Source organism: Battus philenor, unplaced genomic scaffold (genome assembly GCF_028537555.1).
Source record: "Battus philenor isolate CCGP_79_NKW_IND1 unplaced genomic scaffold, ilBatPhil1.0.hap1 SCAF_35, whole genome shotgun sequence".
Classification (NCBI taxonomy): Eukaryota; Metazoa; Arthropoda; class Insecta; order Lepidoptera; family Papilionidae; genus Battus; species Battus philenor.
Window position 1 is genome coordinate 441,732 of NW_027181699.1, and position 18,806 is coordinate 460,537.

The 18,806-nt window shown below is 37.2% G+C and overlaps 2 protein-coding genes and 1 pseudogene across 2 annotated transcripts; 2 read left to right on the forward strand and 1 right to left on the reverse strand.

Moving 5' to 3' along the window:
- LOC137927632 (uncharacterized) lies at window positions 1-1,465 on the forward strand. The gene is given in 1 exon segment (XM_068771386.1): window positions 1-1,465. A coding segment is annotated over 1 exon segment (1,185 nt). The 5' UTR covers window positions 1-270; the 3' UTR covers window positions 1,456-1,465.
- Window positions 1,466-5,867: 4,402 nt separating this feature from the next.
- Window positions 5,868-7,092, forward strand: LOC137927638 (mediator of RNA polymerase II transcription subunit 27-like; annotated as a pseudogene).
- Window positions 7,093-9,432: 2,340 nt separating this feature from the next.
- LOC137927615 (RCC1-like G exchanging factor-like protein) lies at window positions 9,433-16,856 on the reverse strand. The gene is given in 10 exon segments (XM_068771369.1): window positions 9,433-9,712; window positions 9,715-9,807; window positions 11,411-11,583; window positions 12,163-12,365; window positions 14,053-14,244; window positions 14,378-14,391; window positions 14,657-14,836; window positions 14,972-15,051; window positions 15,795-15,852; window positions 16,796-16,856. Coding segments are annotated over 10 exon segments (1,296 nt in total). The 3' UTR covers window positions 9,433-9,470.
- Between the last annotated feature and the right edge of the window lie 1,950 nt (window positions 16,857-18,806).

Genomic DNA, 18,806 nt, shown 5'->3' on the forward strand with positions numbered 1-18,806 from the left:
TCAACAGTCGTCGCACGTTGTAATCCAAAATGTCGGATCCTATACTTCAGCCTACACGGGCTCCTAACGCCCCTTCAGCAACATTCAGTCTAAACGTCAATTCTCCTAATATGTCTCAGGCTTGGAAGAATTTCGCCATGGCCTTATTCTGCCAAAATTTACATGACTGCGAATAACCTCGACAACGAGCCAGATACAAGAAAAGTCGCCATTTTGTTGAACACAATAGGCACAGACGCCCTGCAAATTTTTTACTCCTTCGATATCGACATGGCTAATATCACATGCGAAGACTTAATTCTTCGATTTGAGACTTATTTTCTACCAAAAGTGAACATTTCTATGGAACGTCACAAGCTTTTTAATTGAAAACAAGGGCCCCACGAAGACATAGAATCATACGCAACTGACTTAAAGAACATTAGTTTGCAATGTAATCTCGGTTCAATGTGTGACGATCTTCTAAAAGATATTTTTTCATGGAACCTAAACTCCAGTTGCGCGTACATAAAAGAGAAAATTCTACTGGAGAGGCCGAAAACTTTTGAAGAAACGGTTTCACTTGCTAAGGTGATTAGAAACACTAAAATTGACGCGAAGTGCATCTCAAATGAGCAAGTAGAAGAGCAAGTAAATGCAGTGCAAAAACGACAATTCAAACAAGGACCAACTATACACCCTCCAGTCAGCAAGTCAAATTCAAGGCTGCAGGAGAATCGGAATCTAAACGAGGTATGCCCCAAGTGCGGCCAAGTACATAGGGTTCGTTGCCCAGCCTTTGGAGACACATGTAAAAAGTGTGGTAGAAAAAACCATTTTGCTGTCGTTTGCTATGCCCAGCCAAAAAGAATTAATATGACTTCTGAACTAGATCACAACTCGCCAATACATAGTGACTCACATTATCTAAGTTCATTATTTTTATCTGCCATACACAAGGACGATAATGATTATTTGACACATCTAAGCATAAACAAACAAGACACAAGATTCCTATTAGATACTGGAGCAGACACTAACATACTGTCACTTGAAACATACAAAAAACTACAATTACCTTTGTCAGACATCATAAAAAGCTCACACAAATTATCAACTTTCAGCGGCGAAATCCTACCAACTGTAGGTCAATGTCAAGTAAACATTCTACATAATGACAAAAACTTTTTGTTAAATTTTCATATCCTAGATCGTAACTGCCAAAATATCATAGGTCGCAAAAGTTGCGAAGACCTGAAATTGGTTAAAAGAGTTCACAATGTCCAATTCAAAGACACTTCCAACAAGGACTTACTCGCAGAATACTCACACTTGTTCACAGGAATAGGTTGTCTTAAAGATTTTAATTGTCACCTTACCTTGAAACCAGATGCCACTCCATCAGTAGATGCTTGTCGTAGAGTTCCTTTTGCTCTACTAGACGACCTAAAAAAAAAAAAAAAAGGAAGAAAATAATATTATAATAAAAGTAGAAGAACCTACAGACTGGGTAAGTTCCATAGTACTAACTAAAAAAAATGGCAAAATTAGATTATGTATAGACCCAAGAAAGCTCAATGAAAGCCTCATGAGAGCTCATTATCAGTTTCCTGCTATTGACGAGACAAAAACTAGTCTGTCAGGTGCTCAATACTTCTCTACACTTGATGCAAATAAAGGCTTCTACATGCTAAAATTAGATCATTCCTCCTCTAAGCTTTGTACTTTCATAACACCATTGGGTCGTTATAGATTTCTAAGACTTCCCTTTGGCATCAATGCTGCACCTGAAATTTTTCATGCTGAAATGACTAAAAGGTTCAGTGACCTTGAGGGGGTCAAGGTCATGATGGACGACCTCCTGATCTATGGTAGTACTAAACAAGAACACAATGATAGGCTTGAGAGAGTCCTCCAGAGAGCACTAGAAATTGGCATTAAATTTAATAAAGAAAAATCAAACATTTGTCAACATGAAGTCAAATACTTAGGACACATCTTTAGTAAGGACGGTGTGAAAGTAGATCCGACCAAAGTCCAAGCCATTAACCAAATGCCGCCACCCACCAACCTTACTGAATTACAAAGATTCATGGGTATGGTAAACTACTTAGGCTCTTATATTCAAAATCTGTCACAAAAAACTGTCAATCTTAGGTCTCTTTTGTCTAAAAATACCGAATGGCACTGGTCTGACAAACATGACAACGAATTTAATGAGCTAAAACACCTTATTACAAATGCCCCAGTCTTGACTTACTACAATCAAAATAGAGACATAGTTCTGTCAGTTAACTCATCTAAGGACGCTATGGGTGCTGTAATTTGCCATGACAAACAGCCAATAGCCTACGCATCTGCTTCTCTCAGTCAAGCTCAACAAGCTTACTCTCAAATAGAAAAAGAGTTGCTAGCCATACTCTTCGGATGCACTAAATTCCACCAATATATCTACGGACGAAACGTCACAGTGGAGACAGACCAGAAGCCAATTGTTTCACTGTTTAAAAAACCAATTTTTAGCATTCCAGCACGTTTTCAGAGAATAATACTCAGACTTCAACCTTATGACATAAATATTGTATATAAACCAGGTAAATAACTCTATGTAGCCGACACTCTTTCAAGATGCGCCTCAGCTGAAAATGCCTTGACCGACCTTGAAGATGACATAGACCTTCAGGTTAATTTAGTTATTAACTCACTGTCCATTAGCCCACATAAAATGAAAGAATTTCAGGATCATACCGCCAAAGATCAGGACTTAGTAGCAATCATGAAGTTATGCAAAACTGGATGGCCAGAACATAAAAAATCAGTCCCTGCCAACATAAGATTTTATTTTTCAATAAAAAATGAACTTCAAGTCATAAATGATCTTCTCCTAAAAAATGACCGCATTGTCGTCCCTAACTCTCTTAGAAATGATATCTTGAAACTTTTACATGAAGGCCACCAAGGCATTAAAAGTTGTCAGAATTTAGCCAAAAATTCTGTCTACTGGCCTAACATTTACACAGATATTGAAACATACATCAGTTCATGTCATATTTGTCTTACTCACAGGCGTAATAACACTAAAGAGCCAATTTGTCACCATGATATTAAACTTATTCCATGGCATAAAGTGGGTGTTGACCTTTTTGACTTTGACTCCCTTAAATACCTGTTAGTCTTTGATTATTTCTCTAAGTTTGTGGAAATAGCACATCTCAATAACAATTCTACAGCAAGTAATGTTATTTGTCATTTAAAATCAATTTTCTCTCCTCATGGAATCCCATACAGCTTGCAGTCAGACAATGGTCTCCCATTTAGTTCCAATGAGTTTGCAACTTTCACTGCTCAATGGCAAATAGAGCATATTACATCTAGCCCATATCATAGTCGCTCCAATGGAATGGTGGAAAAAGCAATAGGCACTATAAAAATATATTTAAAAAATGTCTTGTGGATAAGACCGACCCATATCTTGCTATCTTGCAATACAGAAATACCCCTAAATATGGTTTATGCTCTCCAGCCCAATTACTCATGTCTCGTACCCTGAGGTCCAAACTTCCTATACTAAGTGAGTCTCTGGTACCTAAAGTTCCCAGTTATAAAGAAGTTGAGAAAAAAATGAAAGAACAAAGACAATATCCATCACTTTATTACAATACGCATTCCAGAGACTTACCATCTCTTAATAAGGGGGACAAGGTATACTTTAAGACACAACCACATTGTTCTTGGACACCAGGCATTATTTCAGATGTTTGTCCTAATAGATCATACACTATTGACAATGACGCTGGTAGCACATTTCGTCGTAATCGCATTCACATCATGAAACCGAAGACAATGCCGTGTTCTCCTGTACACCCATCGAGAAATGTTCCTTCTACAATCAACACTCCAATACCAGGACACCTGGAAAATGAAATAAACATTGATGATACTGATATCACGCAAACAGAAAACGGTCAGAACACTTTACAAGAAAATGTCAAATACTCATCTTTTGGCCGTGCAATTAGGAAACCTCTTAGATATAGTGAATAATATATTTACATTTTATTGTATTTCTTCTAACTTAGCTAAAAGCAAGAAAATTGTTCTTTGTAAACATTGATAACAAAATGTCACCTACTTAAGTCAAACACCAATGTCAATTGTCATATGTTGCCAACTCACAAATAATTAATACCATAATTGTTTTGCTGCTTTTGTTATCAAATGTTAATAACCTTCAAAAAAAAAGGGAAGATGTTATGTAGTCTATGGACATCATTATTATCCGTGACTATAAGCAATACAAGAGACGTGAATCACTGCCTAATTGTAATATTATTTATCCAATACCCTGCCAAGCCAACCCAACTTTAAGACATGCATAACAATTCACATCATCATCATCATTCTCCTCCTGCAACACTTATAATTTCATCAGCATCGTGATTTTCATCATCGAAATCTTGGTCATTAAGGCCATCTTCTGAGAGCCAACTGCCTTATAACTTACTAAGATAATCTTCAATATCTCTTTCATTCAAGTTTCTCCAAAAAACAACAAAAAATACACATTTACAAAAAAAATTTCCCATTCATTACAAGTGAAGTTACTGCATAGTGATGTAAATTTCTATCACAACGTTTTGAGAAATTGATTTATAGTGTTTTGATATAAATTGTACATAAAGTAACAAAAACACGAAAACAAACGTTTTTTCTACTCATTTTCATTTTTTATTGTATTTTATAACTCCGTTTATTTCCATAAAACAATTTAAAATCTCGCTCCTTTCTTCCAGTCACAACAAACAGCAAGCAGAATGACAAGTTCTAGGTCTGGTAATTCACAGTAACCTTTGCTATTTTTCGACAACCGCGTTTTGTTGTACGCAATAGTCGCTTAAAAAGTTGCGAGCAACAACAAATTTACATTACAAGGGTTTTGAGTATCTTTTTTTGTTGATTAAATGTTATGATTGAAATTTCCATCATCATGCAAAGAAGGGTTAATAATTTATTACATATCTCGCACGTAAAGAAATATTCATGGAAGTACAGAAGTTGTGACTTAAAAATACTTTTGATCTATTTTACTTCAAGGTTTCCGGTAATGATTTACACTTCCCAAAATATTCTGTAACATTACATTCATGTTTATTGAAGGTGTTTTGCGTTTTTCATACAGTCTAAGGGCGCAACAGAAGCAGTAGAGTCCATATAACATTGTCCCTTTGCTTGTTTTAGTTAAAAAGCACCTTAGACGTTTCAGATACAGGAAGGTTTATGTTATTTTCGATAGTGTTCAATCAGCTTATTATTTTCAATTATATTGCAGAATAATTCTTAACAACTCTACAATAGGTACATTTTTTTTATGAAAACTATTTCTGAATGTTATTTTATAACAATTTTATTAACAGTTCGTGCTTCAGACTTCACGAACGTTTACTAACATTTTCTATTAAAATAATTAAATTTGTTTTTCTGACGTAATATTTCGAAGTGTTGGGACTCTGTGTAAGTTTTAAATATTAAAAGTTTATTATTTAAAATTTACAAGTTTTCTCTCTATTCAATCTGATTTTTAAGCTTTTGTAGAGTACTGGAAATATTTCTTTATCAATTTACATTTTGCTATGTTTAAATAGCTGCAAGGAGGCATTTGCTAAAAATGGGCAAAACAAGTGATATTTAGTTCCGACATGTCACACGTTTTAGTCCTAGAAGCATTGTCTACACTGTAACTACAGCAATTATTTTATCGTTTACATTTGAAATAATGTTTTTTATACTGAGTCTTAAAATACAATAATTTGGTTAATAAAATACCGGTAATAGATTTAACCTATTTCTGATTATAATTTCCGATTATATTGGTACTGGTACATCACTACCGTCAATATTGCATTATTTATTTTTGCTTTCTTCGAATTATATATGTAGTTTTATATGTGAAATGAAATAAAGATAAAACAAAAATGAATCAGGCGATAAACGTAGAACAGTTAAATTCTGCCCTATCATCTCTCCGTACACTTCGCTCGAGTGTGAGCCATGTTTTCGAAACTCTTTCAAATGGATTGCGAGCTGATCACGGAGAAGATGGCAAAGATAAGTTTCTTGTTGAGTTGCAAGAACTTCTTAATAGTGTCAACATCAACCTTAGAGACTTGGATCAGACAGTTAACGGTTTGCCAATACCGGATCCTTTTAACCTAGGTAATACTACGTATTTAAGTCAAGAAACGACACAAGACCGCCAAGCATTGTACACTCAGCTGGTCAACAGCTACAAATGGACGGACAAGATTCACGAATACAGTTCGTTTGCGCACACTTTATTAAGAACTCTCTAAAACGTTCATATATAAACTCTGGGGGCACGAAACGAAAAAGCAAATTCAAAAGCAACCATAATGTTGCACCATTACAAGTTGACAACCTTATAAACAACATAGATCTTATAATGATATGCAGATAACGATATCTAGACCTTTTGCTAGTAATGCTGTTGTATCTATCAACTTGAGTCATGTTTTAAAAGCTGTTGTCCCATTTAAAGGATTATTGATGGAGTGGGTGATGGTAAAAGGTTATGGGGAGACATTGGATCTTTGGACGGAATCCCGTCACAACATCTTCAGGAAAGTAACGGAGAGTGCTCATGCTGCTATGCTGCATTTCTGTTCTCCAACTTTACCAGAGCTGGCAGTCCGGTCATTCATGATATGGTTACATAGCTATGTAAACCTGTTTACTGAGCCCTGCAAACGGTGTGGATGTCATCTGCACCATACATCACTGCTGCCACCTGCATGGCGAGATTTCCGCAGCCTTGAACCGTTTCATGACAAATGCAAGCAATAGTTAATGTGGTATTGAATGGGAAATCTTAAACAGATATGTTCCTGCTTTCCCATTCAATAATGGAAATGTAAGACTTGTGCTGTGAAGTGCCAACTATAGTTAACCATACTATTTACAACTCCATGTGTGTATTCCTTATCAATGTATATAATAAATAAAGCTTATATTGTAAATGTATAATAAATAAATCCTATACTGTAAAAGATATTTATGTAGTGTTATTGCAAAGTAGTCTAGAAGTAATTGAGGTTTATGTATTAAAACTGCTGCTGCAGTGGCATTCATTTGTCAGTACTAAGTAATTACTTCTGCAACTTCTATAACAAAATCCGGACCTGTTTTAAGCTAGGTCAAGTCCTTAGTTAGCTTGCAACTTATTTTATTAATACTTAGTCTTAAATTTACCTTTTCAATGTCTTATATGTGGGGCTATTTGATTGTGGGCCTCACATTGGTAAACACTGATCTAGATCCTCCAATTTGATTTATTTGACCATTCACATTTTTTTTATATGAGGAAATCCACTCCATACATACCTGATATCTCTCAATACCATTCCAAATTATGATCCTACCAACGCTTTAGAAGTCCAATACAAAAACCAGTTTGTGGTATTAGGTTAGACCATGAGTAAAATTATTTCAATTATACTATTTTAAAGTAATTTATTACATTTAAATATTATTGCAGTATATAGTCCATATTTTATCTATGTAAATAAATTAGAGAAACGAAATAAAATATTTTTTATGCGACACTATATATTTTTTGGATTGTATACATTTAAATCGATGACATATCTGTAGGTGTTGTAATTCTTAAAAACACATTCTAGATTAAATAAATCTGAATTAAATACTCAGGCCGTGCTAGAGAGAGATGTAGATACAAGCTTTCTCTTTTGCATACTTTTAATATACATTTCTTTGATATGTTGTAGGCAGATTATGCAGAGTTTCACTATTTGCATTACATATAACAGGTTGTCAAATATCTCCCTTCCGCCTTTTTGTCTTTTGAATTTCGCGGCTATGTACAAAGCGCTACAGAGCTCGTATCTGGCAATACTATACATAATTTGAAAGGTCTTGACATAACCTACAAAACGACGCTATGCATGATTAGTTTGGATATTGCGTTCAACAGTTATAGACGTGTAAACATGGAGTTCACTAACGCCGAAATTCGCGCTATTTTAAAGTTTTCCTTCGTTAAAGGCAAATCCGCTAGAGAAACGTTCCGTGAGATTAATGGTGTTTTGGGGGATGGTACTCTATCACTTCGAACCGCGGAGGAATGGTTTCGACGATTCAGAATCGGCGAAAACGACACCATGGATAAGCCAGCCGGCGGAAGACCTGTGACAACAAATACCGATCAAATCATGGACTACATCGAGTTAGACCGGCATGTGGCATCTCGTGACATCGCCCAGGAGATGGGAGTTAGTCATCAAACCATTTTAAACCATCTGCAGAAGGCTGGATACAAAAAAAAGCTTGATGTTTGGGTGCCGCATGATTTGACGCAAAAAAACCTGGACCGAATCAACGCCTGCGATATGTTGCTGAAACGGAACGAACTCGACCCATTCTTGAAGCGGATGGTGACTGGCGACGAAAAATGGATCACATACGACAATATCAAGCGAAAACGGTCGTGGTCGAAGGCCGGTGAATCGTCCCAAACAGTGGCCAAGCCGGGATTGACGGCCAGGAAGGTTTTGCTGTGTGTTTGGTGGGATTGGAAGGGAATAATCCACTATGAGCTGCTCCCATATGGCCAGACGCTTAATTCTACCATCTACTGCGAACAACTGGACCGCTTGAAGCAGGCGATCCACCAGAAGCGTCCAGAATTGGCCAACAGGATGGGTGTAGTGTTCCACCAGGACAACGCCAGACCACACACTTCGTTGATGACTCGTCAGAAGCTACGGGAGCTCGGATGGGAGGTTTTATCACATCCACCATATAGCCCGGACATAGCGCCAAGTGATTACCATCTGTTCCTGTCCATGGCGAACGCCCTTGGTGGTGTAAAGTTGAACTCAAAAGAGGTTTGTGAAAAGTGGCTGTCCGAGTTCTTCGCAAATAAGGAGGGGGGCTTCTACGAGGGAGGTATTATGAAGTTGCCGTCTAGATGGAAACAGATTATCGAACAAAACGGCGCATATTTGAACTAAATCCGATCACTGTAACACTTTTTACAAAGCATTGAATAAAGAGCAAAAAAGCGGAAGGGAGATATTTGACAACCTGTTATTTTCATGGATATAAATTGCTAACTGGTTTATAAGATGACAAATGTTTAGTTTTATAGGAGTAGGAAACTTTAGGTAGGAAAAAGGGCTCTTTTATTTTTTAATCATAAGGCTTTGTTAAGTAGACCGCATGGCTTTTTCATACAGAATGCTGTATTTGTCAAAATAAGAATAATATTACGAAGAGCTGCCATCGTCCTGCGGCGCATGAGTTGTAGTTCAATAAAACCAAAAGATTGTTTTGGCATTAATCAGGATTGGCGGGTAAGCAAGCGGACAATAAAATATGAAGGTTCAAGTGGCAGCTAAAATTAAATAAAACAATAACTTCAATTAAATAACACTATAATTTTAAACATTCACTAATTAAACGAAAGGTTTGCACATAGCTATTGTATGGTCTACGCTACATTTTACTTGCATCATATGAGCACCGAAAGAGACTTTCAAAGGAAAATGCTGGTCTTTCGTGTGTCCTAATCCTAGACATCCATGTCTATTTCTGCCCCATACATATAAATCGCCTTGGTTGGTGATGGCTGCTAAATGTCCAATGCCACAAGCAACTTTCTCAACAACTATTTCAGGGTTGAGTTCATTTCTTCCAAATAGTGCAGGAGGAATTTGCTTTGGAGTCGCTGACTGCTGCACGCATTTCCTTGGCCTAGCAGTCCAAAGCCCCAAACGAAAACATCACCTTGTTCTGCAACATTAAACACATGAGTTACATTTAAATAATTTTTTTTAAATATCAATTAACGCTCGTATTGTTCTTTGAAAGTCCCTGAGTGTAATTAAAGTTATATAGTTATTTAGTCCATAATGATTCATCATTATCAGTTCAATCATAAAACGTCCAGTGCTGGGCCATATAGATTTCCATAATATTGTAACACTACTACTTTCAATGAAACTAAATAACATGACTATTTTTTTCTGTGTAGTTACTTAGTAAAATTTTCAAATTTATGCAAATTTAAAGATAAGAAAAACCGCCACTTCTCCCAGCGCCAGCGAATTACAAAATGGCAGCAGTTCTTAGCCATGCAATAGCAATCGGCCAAGCCAAGGTTTGGCTCTGTCAGACGCCCCTGTGTCGAAATGTTATTAACGATTAACTGAACAAACCGAGGTCCCCTGGTGGGGCCCTCACTCCATGGAGCGTTTACCAAAGCGATCCAAGAGCTTGGCGGCAAAAGTCGAGGTTCCCACGGGAGCCCTCAAATAAAAAGGAGCATACGATAAACTTAAATCTACTTCATACGATATTATGTAGTCAACCAATTCTGCCATATATAAACATTTCTATAACAAGAAAGCAAAAACAGAAAACATATATATATGTCGTAAAACGTTTTTAATTCATCAATAAATAGTAACATTCATTTTAATCCTCCATACTAAATACATTTTCAGCAATTTTTACCTAATATACAATTCAAATTTGATAATTCACAATGAACTTCGCGCGTTTGACAGTTCACGCTCTGCAAATGTATATTTCATGTTTAATAATTTTTAAAAATATCTATATCAGTTACTTTCATTTGCCTATAGAATCTTCTTATAGATAGAGTAATATTTATAATAGAATGAGGAACCAGTAATACTATCTAAAATAAGCATAACTAACAAAGATGTAATTGTTCATAAGAAGCAAAAATCTTTTCTGATTTCATGATCAGTAACAATGTTGTAACCCAACCAGTTTTATCTATAATATAATAATTTTATTAGCATACATCTGATGTATTTAGTAACAATAAAAATTATCAAGTTTTTATCAATGCCAACTATAATATAACATGAACATTCTAGGACGACATTTTCCAAAGTGGTATGGTATTATTATTAGTCAGGCAATAGGAACCGAACAAGTTGGGGGACTATTATCAACTAGTGACAACCCTGGTATAGGTACTCTCGTGGGGAGCCTTGACCCTTGACTTCAATGAGCGTCCACTGAAGAGATCTAAGCACTTGGTGGCATCCCAATTCAGTGAAATAGTAGTATGTAGTGGTCTGAGCCTAGGCTCCCTGGGGATTCCTCAGGCTTCACCATCTAAAAAGGGTTCTTAGACTAAAACCCATCTGCGCTTTGTCGCCTTAAGCTTGTGGAGTCAGAAAATGCCATTTAGGCACTATAAGTCTTATTTAAAAATATTAGAAGAGTGTTGAATGTATATACATTAAAATAGTGGTATTTTATAACACCCCTGACCACCAGGTCAGTACTAGCTGGCCTTTGTGACTACCACATATAACATAATTATATATAAACTATAACAAAAATTGTAAAAACAAACCATTTAATGCCAGCACACAGTCCACCGGTGAAGCGACTTTAACAATTCTCTCAGTGGTAATATCACCTTGAACTGGAGCAGGAATGGCTTGGTTCTTGTAGTTTCCTAAACCTGTTTGACCATCAGCACCCCATCCACATGCATACACTTTGCCTGATTCAGTTAAAAATAACCTAAAAGTATGATTATACTTTAATTTTTATATTTTATTAATAATATATGTATTACTATGATTATTATATTATTATAGGCTTGTACTGTATTCCTTAATGAAACAAGCTAGGGCTCACCTAACATTTGTATCAATCTCATTGATTTTTGATCTTTGAATCCACCAACACACACCGCCCTATGTTACACAGAGTGATTATATGAGAAAAAGCTATTCCCAAACCTTTTTCTAATCACCTTGTCTAAAGTGACCAATCTGAAATATGTTATGCAGGAACAGGTAGTTATTTGAGTTTTAAAAAAACTTTTTTTACTATTTTACAATTATATTATCTATTATTTGTGAAACTATTAATTTTTAAAAATGGTGTATGATACACTAAAACCAAATGAGCTATTGTGCAGTGTTCAGTGAGCTAAAAAAGAGTGATATATTAAAGTTCGACATTTTGTACAAAAGAGAGTAAGTAGTGCATTTTTTTAGTTTGGACTCAAAAGCAAATTTTTATCATAATTTACGACAATGACATGATTGAAAAATAGATAAGAAAATTTGAGGAATTCCTTGTTATATTACGTACGTATGATCCTGGCCACAGCAAACATCCACAATATTTTCCTGACCTAAATTCTTAATGTTGTAAGATACCATGCTGCCTCTGTATTCTTCTTTTGGATTTATCTTTCTACCGCACTGGCCATACGCGTTGTTACCAAGTGTGTAAACGCCTTCATTGTCCGCCAGTAAAACTGTATGTGCCCGCCCTGCTGCCCACCTAATAATCTATAATAATAATATAAATAAAATTTTAAAAGCTTTAATCTATAGTACACCCTTACCAGAAATCAATGGTTTCCGGAATAAAATATTGTCAAAAAGCACGAGTTACAGAACTCTCTAAACAATACACACACAACCTTGAAGTTATTTATAAATTTTTGTGTATGACTCTCGGAAATTCTAACCGAGTACTATCTCCTACTTACTAGAACTTTATCCGTAGTATAAATATAGGTGTACTCCCCATGTCGACAGTTCAGTGTTGTTTTTTGAGATATTAAGATCTACGATCAGTGATACAAAGTGACTATTTGGTAAGTTATTAGGACAGTGATTTCTTGAGTGATTTGGAAGCAAAGTTTGGACTAAGCGAAAGTATACCTTGCGTTAAAGTAGGGTAACCATCTGATTTGTGAATAAAGGACTCCTTGTGAACCAGTGGTGTTTCCTTCCGATTCAGAACCCACAGTACATAACAATATTGATAATAAAGTAAGAAAAAGCGTTATCAAAATTCGGATTATTATCTGTCTCCACAGACTGTACTGCCAGAAGTTATAAAATTTAATGTAACATATTTCAAAGTGAACACTATATACAGGATGATTGAAAGTGGGCACATTTGTCAAAGACCTGTACATGCACTTGCCCCTTTAAAGCTTTTACATTTACACATGTAACTAACCATTGTACAGCAAGAATTTTTGAGAAAGTGCAGGGAAATCTATTCCAAGTCAATTTAAAAGAAGATATGGTAATTTTCTGTTAGCTAAGACGCCAAAAGAAGATAAATTTAAAACAGTTAATGAAGTAAAAGACTAAAATGTGCAATTATAAAAAAATATTAATTAATTGTAAACATTCGAGATTCAGTTAAAACAGGCCTCATAAGATTGCTCATGGTCACCCAGAGCGTATTCAAGAGTTCTATGCTTGGAGTTTTACAACCAAGATCACAGCAGCTCCAAGAATTGATAGTGAAGTGGTAATTGGCGAGGCACAGCGCTCATGAAACTGATGGCCGATGTGGCCGATAAGCATGGGTAGCCCCCCACTAGATGGACCAAAGACATAGTAAAGGTCGAGAGAAGTAAAAAGAAGAAGAAACTAATCAGGCTTTTTTAAAAATATGCTATCTTCATTCCTCTACATATACCTAGTCAATATACCTTCCACTTAAAAAGGAGACTGCTTTTTATCAGATCTAGCTAAATACCAAATTTTTACCTTTTACTATAGACTTTGAAAAGGAAAGGTAAACATGCATTGTTTCAGACATATCCAGACAAAAAATAAAATGGCTCAAAACAAACAATTCATGATTGTAGGAAATTCGGTAATATTCCAAATTACTAGGCAATTTCTTGTTAGTGTCTGGCTGATGCAAAATTTTTAGGTTCTTTATAATCTACAAAAATCATTATCAGTCATAGACAGTCTATTAGTGTTGAATGTAGTCCTCTGCCATAGATTTCCAATAAGACCAACAGAAAGCAGCCTGCATCTTTAGGCTTAGCTAAATCTTAAGGCCTAGCAGTAATATATACTATGTGTGAATTGGCCTGCCTATTACCCCTTCAATTAGCTAATTCGCTGGGCTTTGTCAGTTAATTTCATTTGTCTGTATATTCACCAATTCCTAATTCAATGTCATAAAGGGATTCCTAAGTATACTATTGTTCCAATTTACCTTTGTTTCCAATGACTTGTATGGTATATATATAGGTGCCGGACTGACTAGTAGCTCCAAAGGATGACCCAATCTTGGTGCATGATAACCAATCTGGGAGTCCGTATTGATGCCAGTGCCAAAAAGTTTATGCCGCTCATCAGTTTTTACAGCAGCAACAGTAAATCCATATCCACAAGGTATTTGTGTTACCTGAAAACCAATATTACACATATTGTATTCTTTCGCACTTAGATAACTATCAAAGAGAATGGAGGGTTCGCAGAAGCGATCTGAGCACAGTGGCCTCCCAATCCAGTGAATGGTAAAGATAAAATTAATTTACTTTACATTGAAACCCTTAATAGTGCTCACGTTGATCATCAACATTTTTTAGTCTATTTTAATTGTGACTATGCTTTGCAAAGTATTATAGTTGAAGAGTATAAACAAGAAAAAAACTCCTTAAAAACACATCTTTCATCTACATTTTGTCTGTTTATTATTAATTTGATTGTTTTTTTTTACAAGGGCTACATTCTTGTATCATTATTAGTTTATATTAATATTATACATAAAGTTGATGGATAATAATTATTTTGTACTTAATAGCTAATTTACTTACACTCAAATCTCTCACAAAAGCTAGATCTCATTGGATACCACACAAGGGAGAAATCATTCCTGTAAGACTTCTTGCCTCTTTTACCTCTGCCGGGCAAATGTACACCCAGAGCACCAGTTTCTGCCAACCCCCAAACGTAAACGCGACGATGGGAGCTTTTACTAACCGGGAACTGAAATACTAAAAAACAAGATGCTATGTTAGTAAATTTAAAAAATAATAGCTATTATTTAAAATCACTTCAAGAAATATTTCATAAGTATTAATTTCGCAATAATTAGTTATTAATTAATTTATTCTGATTAAACTATTTACTTGGTAATTGTTCTTCTTCATCCGGATCTGGTATTTTCTTTTTCGTCGTAATAGTACGGCACAGTGGAAAAGAAGGCTTGCTACGTAGCAGAATAACTTACTAACTAACTAACTTAATACTTTTCATCTTAATTATATATAATCACCATTTTATTGTGAGAATTTAGTTTAATTGTAAATTGTTATTAGGTTATTAAACAAAAATTTGACGTTCTTTGATCCAATAATATGTCAATGTCAAAACAAGAAAAATAACATTGGTTTATGTACTATGCTTTTCTCTATGATTTTTTCTTTTAGTTTTTAGTTATGAGCCTATATTTATAATAGTTTATTTATTAATGTGTAATATGGTTTATCCCCATGCGTAACAGAGGCATGAGTGATTTTAATACTTATTCTTACTTAATCTTTTAGTTTTATAGTACTAAAGAATATATTCTTATAGAAAGATACTGCTTACTAAAACTAATAAAACTTCTTGATGAACAAATAGCATATTGTAGTATCATAATTACCGGGAACAGTGTTGGTACTTTTTGCACAACAAGGCTGTACATCTCATTTAGCTGTTTTCCCATTTTCATCGATATATCTTCTACGGTGCACACACGGTGTATTAGTTCGTCAATGAACATATTAATCAATGTTGCCATTAACCTAAAATTATTTAAATTTTAAATGAATTTGGTATAAACAATTATTAATTAAATATTCTCAAATTAATATTTAAAAGGACATAAAAAAATACTTTATAAAAACGCTGCTTGGGATCACTCCAATCCAAACATTTTTTAGGAGATGCAGTTGGCGAAGGCATTGCCTTATAGCAGCTTCTGCATTATCACCGAGGACATCCTTCACCACAATGCAATTTAGATCTGTAAAGACACCAAAATTATAAACAGTTAATGAACACCCCGACAATTCTCTTTGGTCATGGTCATGGTCATCCTTAGCAGACTACTGTATCAAAGGAATATTCCTACTAAATTTCAACTATAAGCCCCATGGTTCTTAAGAAATTGATTATGAACTGTACAAATCACTATAAATACATAACACAAATATAACTTAAGAATTTCCGCGTTATAGGGGGTAAAAATTTTTACGCGATATTTAAATGGATATTACTGTGTGTTGTTCCTAAATCATGATAATATAGATGATATCAGTTATGTTTGTTGGAAATAAACTACACGAGGATATTTCTTAGTAAAATTGTATTTAGTAATGATGTATTAGTACAATTTTATAATTCATATTATGTAGACATAAGTTATCAAAACATAACCCTTATTACTTACAACAACGTAATTCCAGTTCATCCCATCACTTTCTGGTGTGTAAGAAAATGAATACCTGATGAACGAATGTTATCCAGGATCTGCTTCCTCTATTGCTGCATGTGCATGGTGAGGTGCCGGTAACCGAGCTCACGCATCTTGGGTGTTAGGTCCACAAAATTGATCAGACAGTTAGGCTCAACTGTCTCCCCTCCATCAGGTTAAGCCACTTATCGCCGAAGGTCTGCAGGTTATGCGCGAGGTACATGCAGTTATTGTGAAACAATGCTCAAATCATGCAAACATTTTATATATAATTTCTATCAAAATTTTGATAGGTTGTAAATGAAAAGTTTAATCTGTTTCAAAAAAGGTCGGAAAACCTACAGATGCAGAGTAAAAAGGAGAGAATGGATAGTTGACGATATCTGCCCCGATATCTGCCAAGCCTCCACCCTGTATCGCCCTGGCTGGACAGCCAGAATATTTCCTGCCCGCAAGCGCAAAACACCGCGCAGGGCATTCGGATCCACCTCACCACTGTGGATCACTTCCGCACAGTGACCAGACACCTCAGGGCAGTGGGACTCTCGTTCCATACCTACGCCCTACCAGAGGAACGTCTTCTCCGCGTCGTTGCTCGAGGCCTCCCGGTGGAAATATCCACCGATGATGTACTTGCGGATCTAAAGCAGCAAGAGATCCCAATAGTCAGTGCGAAGCGCATGTCAAACTCTCGCACGAAGAAACAAATTCCTCTGGTGATGCTCACCATCGAACTCACCACGGAGGGGAAAAGATTTTCGGTGTAAGGATGATCTGCTCTCTCTCAGGCCTGACGTTCGAAGTCCCTCACAAGAGGGGCTTAGTAGGACAGTGTCATCGCTGTTAGTTATACGGGCATTCGGCCCGTAATTGCTACGCACGTCCGAGGTGCGTTAAATGCCTGGGCGATCATGGCACCCAGGACTGCACTCGTACGGCCGATGCAGAAGAACCGCCAAATGGCCGGCCACCCCGCTAACTACCGGGGCTGCGCACGGGCGCCCAAACGGCGGCCGGCGGGCCCACCTCGGGGACCCAGTTTCGTGCGGAGCCCTGCGGCCTCACCCACGCGCGGACCACGACCTGCGCTCTGCCCACTCTCTCCGCCACCCCCACGCCCGCCCGTGTCAGCCTGGGCGAAGCCATTATACCCGTCCCGCGCAGGGACTCGCATGCCTCGGCAGTCGCACCCTCCACGCCCCAACCTAGAGCCCCAGCCTCTACGCCTGCTAAGATCATTGTCCCGCCCCAAGCGGAGCCGGCCAGCGATGCGAACGGTCTTTCGTCCCTTTCGGCCTTCATTTCACGGGTAAACACTCGTAAAATCCTCGAGTTCGCGACCAAATTTAAAGCCACTAAAGGCGGAACGAAGCTGCTCGTGCTCGCCGAGTACAAGCACCTTATTAGAGCCATAGAGGAAGACTTTCTGTAAGCCCTTTTCCACGCATTCACGGACACTGATCTGTATTCTTTGGACTCTTGTTTGTCGTCGCCGAGCTTGAGTTTAAAGGTCGTATCAAACCCTCCTCCATCGCTGTCGCCTACTTCAACACAGTTGGCATCGACTCGTAAAAAGACTAGATCGCGCATTTCCTAGTAAAACATAACATCGACGTTCTACTATTGCAGAAGACTCATCTCAAAACGTCCATACGCGACCCGAAAATCGCGAATTATCAACTCATAAGAAACGATAGAATTCCAAATAGTGGCGGAGAAACCTTAATCTATTTCAAAAGGTTCCTCCAGTTCACACCCCTTGATCCTCCACCACTTACCAACCTAGAAGTCTCAGCGTGTAGATTAGCACTCACAGGCCACCCCCGCTTATTCTGGTCTCAGCCTACCTCTCTTCCCAGAAAACACTCCTCCCCGCGGACCTCATAACACTTACATCTCTGGGTCCATCTGTCCTGATTGCAGGCGACTTCAACTGCAAACACGTCAGCTGGAACCCCGGATGTACCAATGCAAACGGGTCAAGCCTCCTTAGTTTATCTGAGGAACTTAATTTTGCCATAATGGCCCCGCCAGCTCCCACCCGGTTCCCCATACACCAACTTACTCACAGGGCGTCTACTTAAGACTTAGCCCTATTCAAAAACGTCTGTCCTTCTAAAACTGGGCCAGTTCACTAGCGAGGTCCCTGTTACCAAAACTTGCATCAACTGGCATAACCTTGACGTCAAACTCAAGGATATGAACTCCAAGCACCTCTCTAGCATACCTAACTTAATCAAATCGCCGGACGAAGCGCTCCTGGTGATCTCCTTTCTCAGAAATCACATTCAATCAGCCGCCGAAGATTCCACCCGGGGATAATCGTCAAACGTAAGTTTGTCAACGCTCTTCCGGAGAATATCCGACGGCTTATTAGAACAAAGATAAGGCGCTGAGACTTTATGATAGATACGGGACCGACGAAAACAAACTCCATCTCTGCAACTTACAAAGCGTGGTCAAAGAACAGCTGGCGGAAAATAAAAACAATAAGTGGGATACGC